Source organism: Ochotona princeps, chromosome 13 (assembly GCF_030435755.1).
Source record: "Ochotona princeps isolate mOchPri1 chromosome 13, mOchPri1.hap1, whole genome shotgun sequence".
Taxonomy (NCBI): domain Eukaryota; kingdom Metazoa; phylum Chordata; class Mammalia; order Lagomorpha; family Ochotonidae; genus Ochotona; species Ochotona princeps.
In genome coordinates this window covers 41,970,061-41,990,644 of record NC_080844.1, presented here as the reverse complement: position 1 = coordinate 41,990,644, position 20,584 = coordinate 41,970,061, and the positions used below count along the sequence as shown (strand labels likewise).

At 49.9% G+C, this 20,584-nt stretch overlaps 1 protein-coding gene across 50 annotated transcripts in view; it reads left to right on the top strand.

Annotated features, from left to right (window-relative positions):
* SORBS1 (sorbin and SH3 domain containing 1) overlaps window positions 1-20,584 on the top strand; it is a 221,645-nt gene that overhangs the window by 134,657 nt on the left and 66,404 nt on the right. For 18 of the 50 annotated variants that reach the window (XM_058671779.1, XM_058671803.1, XM_058671784.1 and 15 more), the window contains 6 exons: window positions 1,884-2,240; window positions 5,400-5,544; window positions 8,919-8,948; window positions 14,042-14,214; window positions 15,660-15,723; window positions 17,458-17,532. In XM_058671779.1, coding sequence (XP_058527762.1) covers window positions 1,884-2,240; window positions 5,400-5,544; window positions 8,919-8,948; window positions 14,042-14,214; window positions 15,660-15,723; window positions 17,458-17,532 — 844 coding nt within the window. Of the gene's footprint in view, window positions 1-1,883; window positions 2,241-5,399; window positions 5,545-8,918; window positions 8,949-14,041; window positions 14,215-15,659; window positions 15,724-17,457; window positions 17,533-17,857; window positions 17,921-20,584 lie in introns of all 50 variants that reach the window. The other 32 variants (XM_058671791.1, XM_058671788.1, XM_058671822.1 and 29 more) reach the window with 7 other exon arrangements.

Here is a 20,584-nt window from a genome sequence, read left to right as displayed (position 1 = left end):
ACCCCAGACACACCAGAATGGGGTGCAGGAGTCCCCAGAGGCATCCTGATCGCAGTGCCAGATGCCTGCTCCAAGCCTAAGTCTGGGTGAGAGAAGTCTGGGAGGGAAGGGGTTCCCTAGGCCTACCAGAGTAGGGCAAATAAACAGTGGTGACGCTGCCAACAGCTAAGGACTGGCGTCAGAACTGAGTGTGTGGTGTGTTGTGGGCTGGGCCCTGCCTCCCCCGGCAGCAAGGAGCAGCAGGGGCTGCCTTCCAGGTGTGTTGTGGGCTGGGCCTGGCCTCTCCCGGCAGCAAGGAGCAGCAGGGGCTGCCTTCCAGGTGTGTTGTGGGTTGGGCCTGGCCTCTCCCAGCAGCAAGGAGCAGCAGGGCTTGCCCTCCAGCTGATGATCAGGTGAGGACAACGGCATGGAAGAGAAGGAAGGGCATCCTGGGGACTCTTGCCAAGAAGGTTTTGTTTCCCATCATGTGACTGTGCTGTTTCTAACAGTCCACCCTTTTTTCATGTCCCCTCCTCTTCCCGTCTTTCCATTTTTCCTGTTTTGATGCCACATCTTGAAAATGCCACTCCGGGTTCTTTCCCTGCCTGCTGGGGAGTGCTTTGCATGGCAGGCCCCCTGCACCGACAGCCCCTGCAAGGATTCGCTCTGCGTGAGCTCACTGAGGCCTTACGTCTCGTTCGGCACCCACAGGCAGCAGAAACACTCACAGCCTCAGCCCAGCTCTGTTCCTGTGGCGGCTGCCCCCAAAGTCACAGTGTGCCCTGGTCCCTTGCTTTTGGGTTCCATGTTGCCCTGTGCTTCATCTGCACCCCAGCACCGCTCTGCAGCCACTGGGACAGTTGAAAGCAAGCCTGTGAGCTGTAACCCACGTCATGGGCCAGCTGGGCCAAAAAAGGTCAGCAGCTTATATGTCCCTTGTTTATCCAATAACCTTTGCTGGGCGGCATCGGAAATGTCCTCTGGTGCTGCACGTGACCCAGCCCAAGGCACTCCCCCTGAGGCTGCAAGCACCCAGGCACCAGCTCGCAGCCTGGACTCCTGCACGGCCGGCACAGGAAAGGCACCCCCTGCTCCTCCTCCTGACCCGCCCAAACTGCTCTTTGACATCCGGAAAGATGCCGGTGGTGGTGTGCCTGCTTCCCTGGGGACTCGGGCTTCCTTCCTGGATGCGGTGCACCCACTGGTGCTAGGCCCCCAAGGTACCTCTGATCCCGAAAACCGGAGGAGCCGAGAGCCTTCCCTTCTGCAGCCGTGCTGTCCAGCCAAGGCAAGGAAGTAGGGATGTCTGTGTGTCTCCTGCAAAACGGGTCTGTGTGGCTCAAGTTTGTTTTCTGGGCTACTCTCCATTCCCCCTGCCTCCCTTCTCCTCCCCTCCCTTCCCTTGTTAATGTTGTTGTGGCTTTACTTCTGACTTCCTCTCCTAAATGTCTCAGCACAGACCCCTCTCTCCCTTCTCTGTAAACATGCTAACTGTGTTGGATTGTAGGACCCACAGACTAACCTTGATGGCCAGATGACGGAGTGTGTGTATGTGTGTATGTGTGAAGATGCCAAAGAAAGCTGCGTTTACTTGCAAGCTTGCATTCTGCCCAGAGCGGTTTAATCAGAACCAGCCTGCCTGTTCTGTTGTTTCCTCTTTCTCTCTCTTTGATAAGGTGTTAAAAGGATTCAAAAATAGATGGATGGAAAGTAACCTTGGACAGGGCTCCCTCTGGGTCAGGGGTAGCAGGAAGCCAACTGGCCAGCACGCACTGTTCCACGGAGCAGCAGTTAAGTCCTTCTCAGAGCAGATCACTGCATACCCGTGCACCCCTGACTACGTGTGGGATTCCCTGCCGCCTGCCGCAGCCCTTGGTGTAACAACCCCATTATTTCCCCCGCAGGACGCCACCTCGTCCAGCCCGGCCCAGCCTGAGGTAATAGTTGTCCCTCTTTACCTGGTTACTACCGACAGAGGGCACGAAGGTGAGGCCGAGGGTGCACCGGGCTGCGTGCCCACGGCGCCAGCCACCGCCTCTGCCGCCTCGCCTCTGACCTTCCCGACTCTAGACGATTTCATTCCCCCGCATCTGCAGAGGCGGCCCCACCGCGGCTCGCCAGCCAGTGCTTGTGGCTCCTTGTCCCCCGTTAGCCACGCACCACCACCATCCTTCTCACCACCACCTCCGCTGGTCCCTCCGGCCCCGGAGGACCTCCGCAGCGTCTCAGAGCCTGACCTCACGGGAGCTGTTCCAAGTACCGTAAGCTTGCTGGCCCCCCTCCCACGGCTTCCCTGGTGGCTGTGCCCTCCTGACGGCAACCGCACCCCTCTCATCGCACTACCCAGTACCTGCGTGATGACCGAGCCCAAGTGCATGCCCCCTGTGTGCCCCCCGCCTCCCGCCGCTGCTCCTGAGCCTTCCAAGCACCTCTTCTGTCCTGAGAACACTTTTCCCCTACAACCTTTCCTGTGGCCAGGCAGGTGTGGCCATGTACAGTATGGAGGGAAGTGGGGAAGTTCGCTACTGCCTCCTGCAGGCTCCAGCCCACTTGATGGTGAGCAGGGAAAGAAGAGGCCCTACAAGTTGTCAGTCAGCAAATTCTAGTTTTACATTCCAAACTAGCAAGGACTGAGATTTTAAAGGAAAAAAAAAAATTCTTTAAATAAAGGAGTCTGTACAAGTGTTAGGAGCTTCCCCCAAAAGGCTAGAGCTCCTGAAGGGGGGGACTCCAGTGCTGATGAGACAGGGCCTTGGCACCCCTGGCAGTAGGGGCTGAGTCCCTGTCCCATAGGAAAAGCCCAGCACTCTAGAGAAAAAGCTGAACCACCTCCCCTTTCCCTCAGGAGTCATCGGAATTGAGAGAATTTAAGTAGGTCTCAGGATGGGGCATGATATGGGGACCCCCGGATCCACCTACAAGGCCATCTGATGCGGTGGTGGGATCCAGTGCTGCAGTGCTGAGGACTTGCCCTGAGAATCGGGTGATAGTGACTCTCCAGTGACTCACCAATGAACAGTGAGCCGTGGTGCTTCTGCCCTCTCTAGGTACTGTGGGCACAACCACTAACAGGCCTTTTGCTTATTTGTTTTGGCAGAGCCTCCCGTGGCTCATTTCTCAGGGGGAGGGAGGTGGGGCCATTTGCACAAGAATAGGGGCTGAGTAGGTAGCTCCAGGCTGTTCACCGCAGAGTGTCCATGCAGTGGGTCTGGGAGGGATGTGGGATCCTCACTTGGAAGTGAGCACCATGAGAGTTCCTGATGCTGGGATCCATGTCCTGCATTTTGAGATGCAGTGATGTGCGGCACGCTCCCTTGTGTGGAAGTAGGTGTCTGCACCCCGCTGGTCCAAACAGCTCATTAAGCCGGAACCAGTCATGCAGAAAGGGGAACATGTTTGTTTGGCTTGTTGGAGGAATTACAGTGCGGCCGCGGTGAAGCCGAGACCTGTTTCATCCCCGCACTGGCGGCGCACAGGTCTCTTCTCAAATCAGTCAGGACCAGGCCCAAGGTGACCACAGGCTTGGCTGTCCCTCTCATGCTGAGCTTTGCTGCTTAGCCCTGTTGCAGGAAAAGGAGAGGTTGACCCCTTGCACACAGGGTGTGTCTCACCCGCAGGAGATAAAGGGACTCTTGTGCGTGGGATGTGCATACACCACTAAATAGCTGAGCTGTGTGTCCTGTAGTGTATCATTGAAATAGATCTAGGTTTTCACAACCAGTTTGAGGAGTACGATGACAGTAGAAAGGGCAGTGACCAGCCTCTTGTAGACCTCCTGATAGCATCTGATTTGTCCCCAGGTCACAGCTTAGGTGAGGAAGGGAAACTACTTAGGATTGGTGTGACAGTTGATGTCACCATGGATGGTATTTCAGCCTTACATGGTAGCTGCTCCATCTGCAGGAGGAGCAAAAGCAGTAGGTGATCCCACTTCTTTTCGTGCTGTTCTAGAAATTCGGCACAGTGAGTGTGTAAAGAATTTAATGCTCCTATCAGACATGTGTGCTCTAAAGAGCACATGCGTGTCTGAGTTTTTGGTGATGCCACATTCATCTTTATTGTTATCACTCTGGAGATAAATTAGGAAGAGTGTAATTATTTCCCACTTTATAAATGACAGAATCCGAAAAGACGCTCTTTGTGCAAGATCACGCTGCGCCTCTTAGGCCTTAGAGGAAGGTTTTCTTTACTAGCTGTGCTGCTAATCACAACTGCAGGCACTGGCTGTTTATGTCATTTCCGGAGAGAGACCGCCTCACGCCAGGGCTTTGAAGCCCTACTGTGTGTGAGGAGCTATCTTGGGTGCTGACTTGCACTGCCTCCATTCTGATGAATTCAAGGTTCTCTTGTACAAATCCTTGGTCGCACATAGGGTAGATCGGTCCTGGCATTCATGGGATGTTTGCTGAGCATCTGAAGGGCATTTGCTAGGATTAGGGGCTGGGGGCAAGGGGAAAGTGACAGGAGGAAGGGTGCCTGGCCTCGTTCCACAGGTAGTTGCGTGGTAGTTCATTTTTGATGCGATAGAGTAATTGTTTCAGGGTTAGCTACCAAAATCTAGTTCTCACATCTCCTTAAGAATGTTATCCTGGATTGACGGATTGTAAATTCTGGAGGAGAGTCTTTGCAAGACAGACAGATATGATGGAAGAAGCTCTGAAACAGGCTTACTATGTTGGGGAGGGGAGTCTTACTTTTATTGGTTGAAAAAAAACCTGGCATGACTCCCATTGTGCACATTATGTTAGTATTAATCACTGTATTGGTATTTCTGGCAGAGGCCTCAGATGTCTAAAGTCAGGATTCTCACAAGCCTTTACTTCAGGGATTTTTGTCACTCTAATTTTAGAATGAAAAAAAGTCACAGCAGGATAGGATAAAACCCAAAGCTCAGCAGCCAGCATTAGTACAATTGCTCAGTAGTTCAGAGGCGAAGCGTAGCTTTCTGAGAGAAGTATTATTTAGCTCTTCCCTCTTCTTACCTGTGTGTCTTCATGTTCTCTCATTTCTCAACCTGGGATACTAAACTGCCCTGATTTTTCCCAGTTCAACCAGCTCTTGTTCTTGGACCTCATTTGGAATTGCATGGGTTTTGCATGTTGCTCTACTTTGATTTGAATTTGCCTTTTTCAGTAACCAGATTGACTCATAGCTATCTCCAGGTGGCACCAATGAATGATGTTTTCAAGATGCTCAGTAACATTTGCCTTGCCCCTCTGCCTTTACTAATTGCCAACAAAGAGAGTATGCATTCCAGATTAAGCCTCTAACTGGAATTAATGATGTGATATGTCTCACTGATTCTGTTTCCTTTGGTAATTAAGATCTCTGTGTCCAACTTTATCTTTCTTCCTTAGAGAAAGCATCAACCCTTGGTGGCTTGTACTTACAGCTGGTCATGGTGTGGGTTTCCTTTTTAGGGTTCCAGTCTGCTACTAAATGAAGTGTCATCTTCTCACACTGGAAGCGACTCCCAGACCTCCACACCAGTGAGCAAGCCCTCGTCCGCCTACCCTTCCACCACCATCGTTAACCCTACAATCGTGCTCTTGCAGCATAACCGAGGTAGGGGCCTCTGGCGCACCCTCCCCCAGCCCACAGACATCCACACAGCTGTCTGCCTGTGCACAGCAATGTCCACACATCTCGTTCTGGGCCTCCTGCCCATTTAACTCATTCATAGGACTGCAGAATTGCTAGCAGGCAGAGAGGGATTCCCTGCTTTGGGGCAGTGTTGTCTGAGTAAGCAGGCTGGGCCAGTGTATGTTCCAGGCTTTGGGTGTTCATGGTTGTCTTCTTAGGGTGCTAGTATCAGGAAAGAGGGGACAGACATAGAAAGAGCTCAACCATCTGCTAGTTCACTCTTCAAATGGTCCACATTATCCAGTACTAGGCCAGGCCTGTGTTGGCAGCTGGAAACTCAATGCAGGTATCTCATGGATAATGGGGACTCAGTGCCTTGAGCCAATACCTTTTACCTCTCAGTCTACCTGGACAGGAGGGGTCAGGAGCCAGCCATGAATCAAATCAAGGCACTCCTATATGGGATACAGGCATCTTAGCTCATGGGTTAAATGCTCACTCCAGATTTGTGTCTTTCAATTCTAATGAAACACCTTGCTTAGAAAATCTAGGTGCAGTAATCTCTCTTCCAATAGTGTCTTAACGATTTTTATGTCTCTGATGTAGTTTTCTAGAAAGCAGAATGTGGTGTGCTTAGATTTAGGAAGAAACATTTCTGAAGCACGAAGTGTGTTTCTGTGCCTCCAAACCAGAGGCTGCCGATCTTTTCCTAGTGTCCCCAGCCCCACTGGGCACCAGGTACAGCAGGCTTGGTCAGTGTCACCTCCTGGGAACTTGGGTTTGTCCTTCTCTGTGGCTCAGGCTGTTCAGTCTGGAGCTAGTTTGCCTGCTTCCTCAGGCTGCTCCTGGTTGGTTTTTCCACTTGAACTTGACCGACAAGGTGGAGTTTTGAGGGATAGTTGTGTCTGTTGATCCTTCTGCTTGAACATTCCAAACAGTGCTTCTCAATTTCAAGTTCCTCCTTCTGGAATTCCACAGAAGCACAGCATTTTCAGGCTGTTCCTCCATCGTAGTGTAGACTTTGAAAGAACACCAAAGCTTCCTTGTCTTGTTCTTCAGAGCTCAGAGCCTGGGACGAAGTCTTCCTTTGCCTGGTTGCCTGCTCACCAACTTCGTTATTTTTCCTCTTCCCTCTCTTTCTGTGCTAACCAGGGTGAGAATGGGACCAGTGTCTATTTTTAACTATTTCCCACACTAAATAGAATTTCCTGTTTCATGCTTCTAACTTGAAAAGTAGATGAATAAAGCATTTTTTGTCACTTGGAATCTTCCCACTCTAGTCCTAAATAGTTGTTTTAGTAGTCTCGTTCCTTGTCCATGCATCCCCTTTGTGTGTGGCCCCCATATTAGTTTTCTCTCCTGCATCTGTGGTCTTTAAAGTAAACAGGGTCCCAGCTCCCACACTGACCACAGGGAAGCCATTCTCCTTTCAGCCCAGTCCCACCGTGCCCTTTGCTGGCAGGCTCTAACCTTGCCCAGAAAGTGTCTATAAAACAGGACAAAGCAAAATTTTGGTTTTCTATGAACTCCTTGGTGACTCATCTCTTTAAAAAAAATTTAAAATCTGAACAGAAGCAAGTTGGTTCCCAGAAGGAAAGAAGATTTCTTTTAAAAATGGGATTTGTTCCCAAGGCAACTAGTTTGTTATTGGGAAGTGCCAAGTGTAATGCCAGCTGCTTCCACCCAGCCCTTTGACGACACCTGGAACAGCATCTCAGGCACAGAAATGCCCTCTTTTGCTTTGGGTTCCTCCCTAAACAATAAAGTTTTTTTTTTAAACTCACATTCCTTTGCCCTTGTCCTTTGTCCCAGTCCTGCCAAAAAGTCTAACCATTGGAATTGTATTGCCTAAGCAGCATGTTTTTCAGAAAAAGGTTCTGAGTGTTGCCGTGAAGGAGTTGGGATGATGGTCGTGGTAGTGGTGATTCATTTCAATGGTGGCTTCTCAGAAAGAACAAAACTGTATGTTCTACAAGTAGGAGGGCAGGAAACATGGAGAAGAACAAATGGGCCTCCTGACGCTGGCTTTTGCTGCTTCTCATGGGCCAAGTGTTCTGGGCATTGCAGCCGAGCAGACCTGGCCTGACAGCCCAGCCTCACCTCATGGACAGTGCACTCAGCAACAGCTTCTTAACAGTGCACAGTCTCCCGAGGGAATGGTCTGTCCACCTCACTTCTCTCAATTTGTCATCTTAAAAGAGTTGTCCTTTGACAACAGTCCCATCTCCCCACGCCAGCCTTCCCTGCTAGAAAGAGAGGGGCATGGAACCGTGGCTTGACACCAGTGGTTGGGGGGGCTCCCACCTGCCCACAGCTTGCAAGTAGTGTTTGGAGGGCCCAGGGGTCCCCTTACACGACACAAAACACTTTGATTTAGCCAACAGGGAAATGGGCAGAGGGGGTCCACTGTCATCTGTCTGAGCCTTGGGGCTGCTTTGAGCCTCTCTTGGCCAGGGAGCACTCACAGGGCCGGCCTCAGCTTTCCCTGGTTGTGAGTTCCCAAGCGTCCCCGTTTGCTTCTTGCCCCTGCTGATTGTGGCAGGAGGGTGGGGGCATGGCCAAGGGGGATAGTGACAGCACCAGGGGCTGGCAAATGCTCTATTTTTATCTCTGTGGCTGTTTTATATTTAGCAGCTGTGATGGTAAAGGTCATTTTCATGCTTAGCTGATAGCAAGCATACAATGAACTCTCATAGGGAGACATTGGCCTTCCTTCCACACCAGTGCCCAGGAGGCTGAGAAGCTGAGAGAGCAACTGGTGATTTAAGCTAGAAAGAGCCCTGGGTGCCTGGGGGTCTGGTTCTAGACCCACCTGGTTTTCAGTGTTACCTTGGATAATGTGAGGTCTCCTGGCTAAAGCTGCTTTTTTCTTTTCTAATGATTTCTCCTGTGCTCTAAGCCAGCCAGCTTGCTGCAGTGGCTGAGGTTGTGTCGTAGTGTTCTCATCAGTACTCTGGAGATAATGGTCGCACCTGACTTCTGTGGCTATTGTGCAGATCACAAGTGTTATGCGTAAAGGCCCTTAAAATGGTGTCTGGCATGATGTAGCTGGCCCATGGGGCGCCGTGCTTCCACTTAGGATAAATTTTCACCAGCAGGTACCAAGACACATTCCATAGGGTCTTGCTCACTTGAAAACACTGGGATTAGGCAATGGGCAGATGTCCACAAGGCCTGGTGCAGATCTGGGGGGACCTTGGAAGACACCACCTTCAACGAAGCTGCCCACTTTGGCCCTTACAGCCAGGGGACAGGGAGAACTCAGGGTTTGGGATGTTCACAGCTTATGGCAGGACTTGGTGGGCTCCCGTGGACTGTGTAAATCTCATATTCTGTGTTCTTTTCTTTTGTCACAGAACAGCAAAAACGACTCAGTAGCCTTCCAGGTAGGTGAGAAATGTTTGTTTACAAGTTAACCCCTTGCCTCTTGAAGCCATGTTTTGGTGAGCCTGCCTTGCGCAACTAACAGGGTCCCCTGGGCCTCCCATGGGGTGGGGGCAGTGATTACCTGCAGGACTGTAGAGGTGAGGGAAGCAAGCCTGGTCCCTGCCTCCTGGAACAGTTGGCCAGGGGTGGACCAGATGAACTGTTCACTGTGCCTTCTAGGGACTCTGCTCTGAGCCTGGGGAGCGAGCACACGGCACTCTGGGTCAAGGACTGTGCTCTTGGTACAATGTCTGTGGCAGGCCTCTCTGAGGAGGTCACCTTCTGGCCTTCGTGTCTCTCCCAGGATGTGCCAGGTTGGGTTGGGAAACATGGTCAAACACCTTCCTTTTATGGGAGTCTGAGCTGAAACATGCAGGTAGAAACCCATAGAGTAATGGTATCCAAAGGCAGGTGGGAGGCCTCAGGTTGGCATCAGAACCCCCTGGAGAGCAGCACACCAAAGCTCAGGTTCCTGGGTTAGGGTGGGAATTTACATTTCTAACTGACTCTCCTGTGATGCCCTCTGTGCTGGCCACACTGCGTGGCAGTGTGTCAAGGGCCACTCATGAAGGTGAATGACTTATATATAGGCTGGTCTCTGGGCTCGGTCCCTGATGAGATGCATGGGGAAGAAGCAGACATGTGGACTGACATCCTGAGGACATTCAGGACCTCCCAGAGGGGTTAGCTCTTTCCTCCTGGCTTCCTGTAGCCATTCTACTTTGAACCCTGTCCTCCCGTGGACTGAGAGGTGATGCCACCTCTGGCCGGTTATGCAATGTCCCAGGGTCTCAGTTTTCCTTTCTGTCATGGGGGAAAGCAGTAGTCCCTCGCAGGTTGTAAAGACCAAGTGAGGATCTGCTTCTTCCCAGCTGAACACTGAGAGCCAGGAGCTGGGAGCATCTATTATCAACAGGTACTCCCCTGAGGCATCCAGGTCAAGGCCATTTCCTTGACTGCCTCCTATATATCAGGTGCTCAGCTGGGCTGAGCATCTTGCAGTGTGCTTTGATGGTTTGCCACCTTCCTGTGCCGTGGGCTCCTTGGGAGAGCCTCACGAAGACAGCTGATCCCTCTCCCAGACAGTGTCACACCTGTACTTCTGATTTTCACCTCCCAGTGAAATGGCAGGGTTAAGAATCCCTGTGCTGTGGATAACTGCAGCCACCATTGCCTGGGCAGCTGCCGTATGACTTCTGTGACTTCTTGCCACTGCTGCCCTTTGTGATTTGTGTAGTTCCTGCGCAGGGAGGCAAGGGGTTCTCATAGTTCCCCACTTTTATCAGGGTTTGGTCCCAGGACCAGAACAGGCTGGGACAGAGCTCAGAGTGCCCTTGGCTGCCCAGGCTCAGGCTGCCACTCTCCAGTGCATTCCCTGGCCACAACCCAGGTGGCACTGGACACAATGGTTCTGAAAGCAAAAAGAAAATGACTCTTGTGGGTTCCTCCCAGCCCAATGGAATTTGAGAGGAGTGGTGGGATGGTGACAAAGGCAGTCAGCCACACGCTAGGAGACCCAGATTTTGGTCCTGACCCTCCCTTCCCATTTGTTCCTGGGTGACTGACATCACCTCCTTGAGCAGGTTTCCCGTTGGAGCATTAGGGACAATGATCTTCACCCTGCGAAGGAGGAAGGTGCTTTGCCGTTAAGGAAGGAGCACGCAGAGAGGAGGGCTTCTTGTCGGCAGGCCCAGCCCTCCTGCTCAAGTCTGGAATCAGCCTGTTGCCACCAGGCTCCCTGGGTTGCTCAGGAGCCACTGAAGGAGAGACCAGTGTGCCGGTCTCTGCTTCTGCTCAGAGGCCCCTGTGGTGCTTATTCCTGCCTGAGCCTTGTTGGGAATGAGCTCCCCCTGCCTTGCATTTGGCCTCTTGTGGCTTGCGCTCTCCTTGGGGAGATGGGAGAATGGCATTAAGAACTGCACTGGAAAGGCTGGCTAAGGGTTCAGGGAGAGGAAGAGACACAGCCAACACAAATCTGTGGCTGTGACAGAAAGGGACGCCATGGCTCAGGTTGTCAGTGTCCCTTATTTAGTGACCACACCCTTCCTTGTTAAGGCATCATGTAAATCTCCAAGGAAACTCCCCAGGATGCTGTGTGGGGTGGCATCAGTGCCTTCCCAGGGAAAAATAGCAGCGAGTTTTGCCTGTCATACGCATGGTCCTACCACCCGCCTGGTCCAGTTGTGACTTTGGGCTTTCCTGATAGGTTAGCCGTCTATTCAGGGGCTGCCGTTGAGCCCTCCATATTCCAAAACCCACTCCATCCTGAGCCACGTGACCACAGGCTTCTAAAGTAAAATTATCCAGGGCTGTGTTTGTCATTTGAAAGGACTCTGGCAGCTCAGGGACAAATCCATGGACTGTCAGCCTGAATTTCACAGTTGAGTGATTGCTGATGGAGCCACTACCCTAGCAATTAGAAGACAAATTAATCTGGGTCTAGAAACCTGGGGATGGCATGTCTGGGGTTTTTCTGTCATCTTGTGTTGGGAGCTTCTCCAGTACATGTAGACAGAACTTGGCAGCAGTTCACCAGCTCCTTCTGGATCCATCGGGGGAAAGCCTTCAGAGGGTGGTGATCATGGGGCTGCTCAGCATGGCCATATTGAGGGCAGTCTCTGGTCACTCGAGCTCCCTTTGTGTTTGCAGGCGGCCTGCCCAGACCTCAGCCCTGACGCTGGAATTCGCTGGGTACAGAGCTTCTCCCCTAAAGCCAGGCTGGCTTAACACTTGTGAAGGTTTATGGTGGTGGTGTCAGGGATCAGGTTTCCCTGGACACTCGCTAGGCTGGGTCTCAGAATTATTGAGAAACTGTTCTACCCCCACAGACTGAGTGTGGGCTGCAGAAGTTCCTGTGCCATCTGGGCAGAGTTGCCTGTTGGCTGGACTGGGTGTCATAACAACCAAGTGTGCTGGCGTCACAGTTCTGCCTCCCCTCCACACACACAGACACAGTGCTGACTTTGTCCCAACTTTGCATGGGTCCTGCATCTCAGGCCTGCATCTCAGCCCATCCCTTAACCTTTCTCAGATACGTGAGCCTCTCAGGCATGAGACAGGTACTTCCCAAGCACTAGGCAGTTGCTGGGACATATTTCTGTGCCATTTGTTGTCACCTGGAGCTTTCACCTATAGCATTTGCAGTGAGTGCCCCTGGCTTGTGCCTCTTTTGCCCAAATCCTTTGTCCTTTCAAGTTACTGCCTGACATACTCTTCCTCCCCAACCTCCATCCCCACACTTGTCCCAAGGCCTCTGCTCATTCACCCACTCAACCTGTTCCCTGTTCCCTTCCCCCATGGAAGGGAACACTGCCTCAGAATATTCCTTTCTTCTTGCCTAAGCTGCTGCTGCTGCCTCCTCTGTTTCCATTTTGGGGGGTTTGAAAGGTTTACCCTTCCACTTGTTTCTTCTCTAGCTTTGTGGCACTTTGCTGCTCTCTTCTAAGGCTCACCTTCTGGCTCTGGGCTGCTCCACCTGCATGTGGAATTCTTTGGCTCTGTGGTAGCACTAAGCTCTTGGTGTCATCGACCCCAGCAGTCACTTTTATGTCCATGGCTCCACTGCTGGCCAGGGCATCTCTCGGGTTACCTTACTATTTCTCCTTGGAGTCTCTGGGGTTTTTCTACTTAAAGGTGTCATGTCTTCTCAAAGCTGTTGTGTCTAGGCGGATGCAGCCATGCCTCCCTTCCTTCCCAGCTTCTCTTCTCTGGTTAAACCAAGCTCCCAGGTGCAAAATTTGAGTGCCTGGTTTGAGGGAGGCAGGGCAGAATCTGACTTCTCAGGGACTGCTGGGGTCAGGTGGACTGCAGGCCAGCTCCCAGCTTTGTCTTATGCTGGCCACATGATCCCAAGCATACTATTTTGCTGCTTCAGTTCTCTTAGCCATTTTCTTTTCTGTTTTTTGTTTGTTTTGGTTTGGTTTGGTTTTTTGCCCCCTAATGAAAGGATGATGGTAGTTTCTTCCTCACGTGGTTCCTGAGAGGATGAAAGGAGATCATGAGAAGTGTAGCAGTTCAGTGCCCCCCTTCCCCCACCAGTCCTTTGCTTGTGCTGCTGTTCCCTTTGTGGAGATTACCCTTCACTTCTTCCTGGCTGGTTGATTTCCCCCATGAGAAGTAGGTCCTGAACTTGAATTCCTCAGCTGAGTAGGATGCAACTCCTGTGTCAGCCCTCAGCATCCATGCTCCCTCGACGGGCACCATGGCTCTCTGTCCACTAGATTGTGAACTCCCTGAAAGTTGAGATTCTGAAAAGTTCACCTTCATACATACCCACAGGGCGGACAGGGGCTGATGCATAGTGTCTGGCAGGTGCTGGGTAAATGCCTATCCCACACATAAATGATGTAACTTGGATGATGTGAAGCAGTTTTCTAAGCTGTAGCTCACACTTTTGTGTTTATTAGTTCTCTGTAACTTCTAATCTTGAGCCAAGTTAAATAAAATTGAATGTGCACTTAACAAGGCACAGTTTTCTGAGTACTTTGCTGTGGGTTATCTTCGTAAATCCTCTCATAGCATTGCTGTACGCTTGCCTGTGGGAATATTATTTCCATTTTTGTGTGAGGAGACTGAGGTGCAGGAAAGTGACTGCATGAGATGAAGCAAGAACTTCCAAGTGCTGGCTAGCCACCTCTTGTGTTTCTGCTTGCTTTCTCAATTTCTAGACCAGTTGGAACTACTCAGACAAGATGTATTCTCCTGCAAGGCACTGTCATGCTCTTGGCAAACATTTTTTAAAGGGGAAGACAGTGCTTTTTTAAGCTGCATAAGCCCAAGCTAAGGTCTGCTTAGCTTGGTCACAGTAGTACTCAGTCATTCTAAAATAACATGTCAAAGAGATGGCATGGCTAAATTCCAACGAGATGTGACTTAATGAAGACAAGTAGCCAACCTATGGGCCCTTGCTTGCTGATCCCTACTTTAAGCAGGACTAGTTGCAGTTGAAAGTTAGTGAGTATGCTTTCTCCTAGTTGGACTTTTGGGGAGGTTTTTTTTTATTGCTTTTGAGCTACCAGGAGAGCCACAGCCAATGATTGCTTTTCATTTCCAGATCCTGCCTTGGAGAGAAGATTGGGAGAACAGCCCTTGGCACCAGCCCAGGAAAAACCCACCTCACCTGTCCGGGCCACAGAGCCAAAGTCCAAGGATGGCGGCAGGCGGGCGGTTCAGAGCGCACAGGACTTGAGTGACACGTCGATGGATGCAGTGGGCATCCCACTCCGGGTATGAGTATTGGCCTGCAAGTCCTTGTGAGACCTCATCTTAAATAGGCCATGACAAGTGTGTACCCCATGTGCTTGTGAGCCCCCAGGAGCTGTGCTGCAGGTAGCGCTTTCCCCCAGAGCAGGTGGAGGATGCTCAAAAGTCTCCGGAGATGTAGGCCTCATGGGCAAATTAATAGAAGGCTGGCTGGAACAGCATCAGAGAAACTCCTCCACAGCAGAACTACTGAGTGGCCCTGGGGCTGTAAGCGTTGGAGGGGAGAATGTTGCAGCCAGTCTTCCTTTATTATTGCTCCGTGGAGCCAATTCAGAAATTCGTGATCTGGGGTTAGAGAGGCTAAGGCCCATGGTTCCTTTTCAGGGCTCTCATGATGGAGTGAGACAGGAAGGGAGCCACAGGACAGATTCAGCCGGCCTCCATGGAGGAGCAGTTCTCATGATAGCCCTGTTCCAGCTCTCTCCTGCTGCACAGGCGCCACCTGCAGGTCTCAGGCAGCTCCAGGGACGCCCAGTGTCTGACCTGGGAGTTGGGTGAATTGAAGTCATCTCCTGCATCTACCAGATCCTGGGCTGCAGTATGTTCTACAATTTCCATCTTGCAAATAAAACCTGTTTTTTGCATTCCTCTGAAGAGGACAATAGAAATAACAGTGGGCTTAGCATCAGAAGAACTGTTCTTTGGTCCTAAGTAATAATGCAGAAAGAGAATTCTTTTTATAAAATTTTAAAGGTTTGTGTATTTGAAAGAATTACAGAGAGAGAGGCAGTCAAAGAGAGAGAGACATCTTCTGTCTGCTGGTTTACTCTCCAAATGGCCACAATGCCTGGGGCTGGGCAGGGCCAGAGCCAGGAGCCGAGAGCTTCTTCTGGATTCTCCCACATGGGTACAGGACCGCAAGCCCTTGGGCCATCCCCCACTGTTCTCCCAGACACATTAGCAGGGATCTGGTTTAAAAGTGAAGAAGCTTGGAATCAAACTGTCACTTATGTGGGATACTGGGTCACAGGCAGAGGCATAACCCAGTGTGTCACAGCATCAGCTCCAACTAGACCTATTCCTACAGAGTGAGCCAGAGTGGGCAGGGGCTCAGCATGGCATGGGTATTTATCTCTCACATTCTAGAAGGCTTCACTTCGATCAGCCTAGGTCACATATGAAGTGAGGTTCTCTACGAAAGTGTAATTTTATAAAATAAGAATGGACACATTTGAGGTGGATCTTCCTCCACTATTTTCAAAAACAGGCATTCTTTTGGTCAAACATCACTGGACTGATTCAGGTCTGAATCTTTTAGTTTGGCTGCCTTTTCTTCCCCAAACATTTTGTCTTTTTGAAACAGACGTAAATGCAACACTTGTGATTTTGGATGTTGCTACTTCCCCATTCTATTTTGATTTAATAATTAGGAATGTTACAAAACATGCTTTGCTTTTGTTTTTTTCCAGAACACCGAGAGATCAAAAGACTGGTACAAGACCATGTTTAAACAGATCCACAAACTGAACAGAGGTACTGATTTTCATTTGTAGAACCTGTGCTGTGGACCAGGTACTGACTGTTGCAAGTGGGGGCTGATTCATTTTGCTAGGAGACCCTATAGGCACTGGTTTGCTGGTACTAGCCATGTATCTTCAGAGGACGTTGAGAGCAGCTGCGTGCCTTGTGTTTGGGAAGTGAGGGTTACTCACAAGTCCTCCTTCCCACATGAGGAATGCAGCGGGCTGAGCCTGGCAAGCTGCTGCCTGTGGTGCAGTATCCATCTGCCTGGGATGCAAACCGCTCCCACCTGCTTCCAGCGTTGGGTCCATTTCCCCGTGTCAGCCCGTGACTGCCTTGTGGGTGGAGTGAATGGATGGTATGCTCACCTACTGGCCAATAAAGAAACTGCTCTCACCTAGCTTCAGCCTCTTAAGTCCTTGTGGGACTTTGGGTCAAGCATCATAGTCTACTGTGTTTGTCCTGCTTCCTTGCCTCTGAGGGACATCACATGCTCTAAATGGGAACCCCTCAGGCCTTATGAAGTAGCAGCCACAGTGCACCTATAAGGCTGTTCTGATAGGAAAAATAATCTGGTCTGGGAGCCAGTCCTTGGCAGACAGCCGTGAGAGTCAGTCAAGAGCTGACACGCCAGAGTCTGCTCAATCTGAAAGACAAGTGCTTCCAAACTAGGGGTCCACTTGCCCAGCAGCAAGTGACCCAGCATGGAGAGCCACAGGTCAGCACTCACATAGGTCATGGCCCCATCAGCTCCCATCACTGCCAGGCTGCCTGCAGGCAGGACTGTGGCCCACCGTGGGAAGGGTACCACTCTTCCTGCAGGCAGAGCATCCTGTCCTTCCCTGTGCCCAAATCCAGTCTGGCCGCCTGGTGTGATTGACACATGAAGGCAAAGAGAAGGTGTTCTGGGCAGGGTTCCCACCTAAGCCGCAAATGTCCAATGTTTCTACTGAGCTATGGATGCCCACTCGCAACACTGTTAATTAGCTCCCGTTGGGTTCACAGTGAATCTGGGTAGATTCTTTCTGGTGCTCAGTATTTGGCATTTCTGAGTCAGGAGTAAAATTTGTTAGGGTTAGCTGGCTGAGCTCAGTCATAGCGGCCCTACTAAGTGCTAAACCTCTGTGACTGAATATGATCAATTCCACTGGTCACTTCCTCCATGCATGTGTGACTTTACCTTGTGCAAATCTAATGCGGATACACAGGGTGCATGCATATTAGCCAAAGACATAGTTTCATTGGCTTACTTGTATTTAGTTATTAACTCAGCCCAAATGACAGGTGCCAAACCCAGCTGCTGCCCTAATGAGAGGCAGAGATACTTGCAGACTTGAGTCTCTATGTGTTTGCCTTGATTCTAATGTCCACACACAAGCATTTGTGTAACATTTTAGTCTAGTGTTTTTGTTACAAACTATTTATTATCATACTTAGTACTTCTTAACCAACAAAAAAAGTGAAAACTTGAAGCCATGTTCTAAAGGTCTCTTACGCATGGAGCCTGTTTCTGTGTAATTCTCTGTCCCAGAAAACAATGATGTGATCCTTTCTGATGTGTCTCAGCAATTCAGGCAAAAGGACTGGATTTTCTCCTTAAAGCAGTTTGGATTTCTAACATATCGCTAGCACAGCTTGTCATGTTCCAGAAGCAAGGAGCCTGAACTGTGTGTGCATTTCTACTCGTTCATTCTCTCCATTTGTATCTTCCTCTATTCTCTCTCCAAAACCTGCTCCTCTGTCCAGACACACCTGAAGAAAACCCTTATTTCCCTACGTACAAATTCCCTGAACTTCCTGAAAGCCAGCAAAATTCTGAAGGTACCATCAACTTAGACAGCGTATCTGTTGCCTTAGCTTTAAAGTAGTTCCTTTAGTTCCATTATCAGCATAAGGTTTTGGCTTCTAGAGTTTGTTCTCATAGTCATTTTTGGTTGGTGGAAATTTTATTTCACTCATTTGCATGATGTGCTGTATTAAAATGACTAAGTCCTTTCTAACTCATTAATCTTTAAAGTGTGATGCCGTTGTGTTTTAATAACATTAAAAATGGTAATCAGTCATTCGAAAGAGTCAGCTGGGGACTTGTCAGCTCCTCCACTTCACGGTGGATAGATTCAAAACCCACTGCTTTTCTCTGCTGCAGAGGACAATCCTTATACTCCTACCTACCAGTTTCCTGCATCTACTCCTAGTCCTAAGTCTGAAGGTAATTCAGGGGACATTGTGTGCCTCCCTCTGTACCAGTGCTCTATTTTCCTTTTCACCTGGGTTTTTTTCCTGGTGCTAAAGGGCTGTCTCCCATTCATTTGCTTCCCTCTGACCTTATGTTCTGTGGTGGTGTTTCCTCCCTGGGAGTATGAGCAGTGTCTACCGTGTGGTATCTTGGTCCTGTGCCCATAGGGTGTACATGATTGATGAGGGGAGTCAATATAGCTTATTTATAATGCTTGGAGACTGGGGGGAAAAGCTGTCCATGCCAAACTACCCAGGGCCTGGTGTCCAGTGGGGGACGAGAGGTGGAGCCACACTCTGTTGGTGTCTGAGCCGTGACTTGGGAAGACTGAGTCACTGTGTGGGCTGGAGGGGCATGGACCTGCCAGGTTCTATAGGGGTGCAGCTGACTTCACACCAAGCCCCTCTTGTCATGGGCCCTCAAAGTATCTCTGGAAGAGTGTCCTTGAGAGGGTACCAGGAATAAGAATTAGTCCCTGGTAGGAGATTAATTTACCCTCGAGAGAAAGGGTTTTGGCCAAGCTGGGAAGTACTTTATCAAAGAAATTTATAGGAACTTGTGTCTTCTGGGGGAGAAAAGGCACATCTATATTTGAGAGATATGCTTTTCTGGGACAAAAGGTGTAGGTGTCAAATAAACTTGTAAAAGGTGACTCAAGGGCAGTCAGAGAAATCTCTTTGTAGCTGGGATTGTCTGATGTTTGAATGAGTGACCCAGAAAAGGGGGAAGGAGTGTGCAGGAAGACATTTTGTTGAATGTTCCTTCAGGGTACAATGTTGAAGGCTCTGAACTCCCTTCACCCAGCAGAGTAGGAAGCCCTTGCTGTGCTCCGTGCACTGTCCTTAGGTGTGAGTGAGACATGGCCTGTTTCCAGACATCTGTATTTGGTGGAGAGTTAGACAAGGCCACTTCGGCTTGGTGTGCCCAGGGTGTGACAATCGTGAGAACATCTACCCAAAAGACCCTGCTGGGATGCACTGGGTCCTCAGCAACAGCTGGGGAGTGTCGCTAAGGACACTAAGGCTTGGGAATTTGAAACCAGGATTCTGTTTAAAAGTATTTGCCAGTGTGGCCATGTTGGTGCTTCTCTGCCCTGATAAACTCAGTAAGCTGTATAATACAACCTTTCTCATCCTCAGTCATTCACCAAACTTCCTTTTAAAGAATTATTTATTTGAGAAGGAGAAGGAAAAGTGATATAGGCAGGGAAGGAAGAGAGAGAGGGACAGACAGACAGACAGACACAAAATCCTATCCATTCACTCCTAAAATACTTGTTATGGTTAGGCTGAACCTAGAAGCCAAGAACTCAGTTTAGTTCTTCCCTGTGGGTGGCAGGATTCTAACTACTTGAGCTGTTAGCTGGAAAATGGAATTGGGAGCAGATCCAAGACTTAAACCCAGGCATTCTGATACGGGACAGAGGTGTCCTAACCAACATCTTTACAACTGGTGCAAAACACCTGCCCCATCCAGCTCTTACAGATCATTCACCACCCCTGGGGTGATAATCTGAATACTTTAGACGCCGTATTAGTTGACATGTAATAGTCTGTCACTTTTGGTGTGTGGCTCGTGTCTTTGTCAGTGGTTTGCAAATGTTTCATGCCCGGGTCCTATTTGAGTAAAAAGAAGAATCTACCAAACAGACCCACACAAATGGAACTAAAAGTGTGGTGACTTGATTCTGATCAATGGCTTCAGTGCCAACAAATCTGTCTGTTGTAGATAACCCAGGCTTTTGGTCTTGGGACACAGATTTTACTGAAAGCACTGCTGGAAAGATGCCTGAACTGTGTGAGGGTGCAGTTTTTTTCAGGGTAAGTTTGAGTAATTTGGGTTTTTGGTGTGTGCTTTATTTGGACTTGTGGACCCAAGTCACTTGTAACAGAGGGTTGCCTCCAGGATCAGGGGACAAGGGCAGAGCACAATGAAGGCATAGCTGCTCATGGACTTGGACAGGCGAAGACCAACTTGGAGAAGTCCTGTGGAGAGGAGCAGTGGCTCCTGTGGGACTGGAAGATTGATTGCCTTAGACCCGTCACCAGCAGCACCTGTGGTCAGCCCAGCTGCTGGTCTGCAGACAGGATTTCACGGCCTCACAGTTGGAGCCCTGTGTCTTCAGGCCACCACACCTGGCAACCTGGGTGACACTGAAGTCTGCTGTCGCGCATCCAATCTGGCACAGCAGGGGTGAGAGTAAGGGATGATAGGACCACTTGTCACGTATGATGTAAAAATAGACCTATACTCTTTTTCATTTTGAAAGACCAAAGAAGGAAGAAATGGTCTTAATGAATAAAAATAAAATAATAATCACCACGATGATTCAACTTTAACACAAGTTTCTAAGAAGTTGTCTTCCCTAGAGAGCTTTTAAAAATAGAATTGGTTTCATCTCCGGCCCCCACCCCTGCCTGGGTGACACAGGCAAGCATGAATCATTGATGTATTCTGTTAGGTCAGCTTTTTTTCACAGATGGGGGAAATGTGAGCTAGAATTTGAGCTGGATCGTTTTAAAGCTCTTGTTTATTTTGTGAGTGAGTGAGAATCATTGCACTTCCGGATGGATGGTTTGTGGTTCTGATGTCTGCACGCCAGCAGGCCCTCATCAGCCCTGTCCGTGGTGCTGCTTG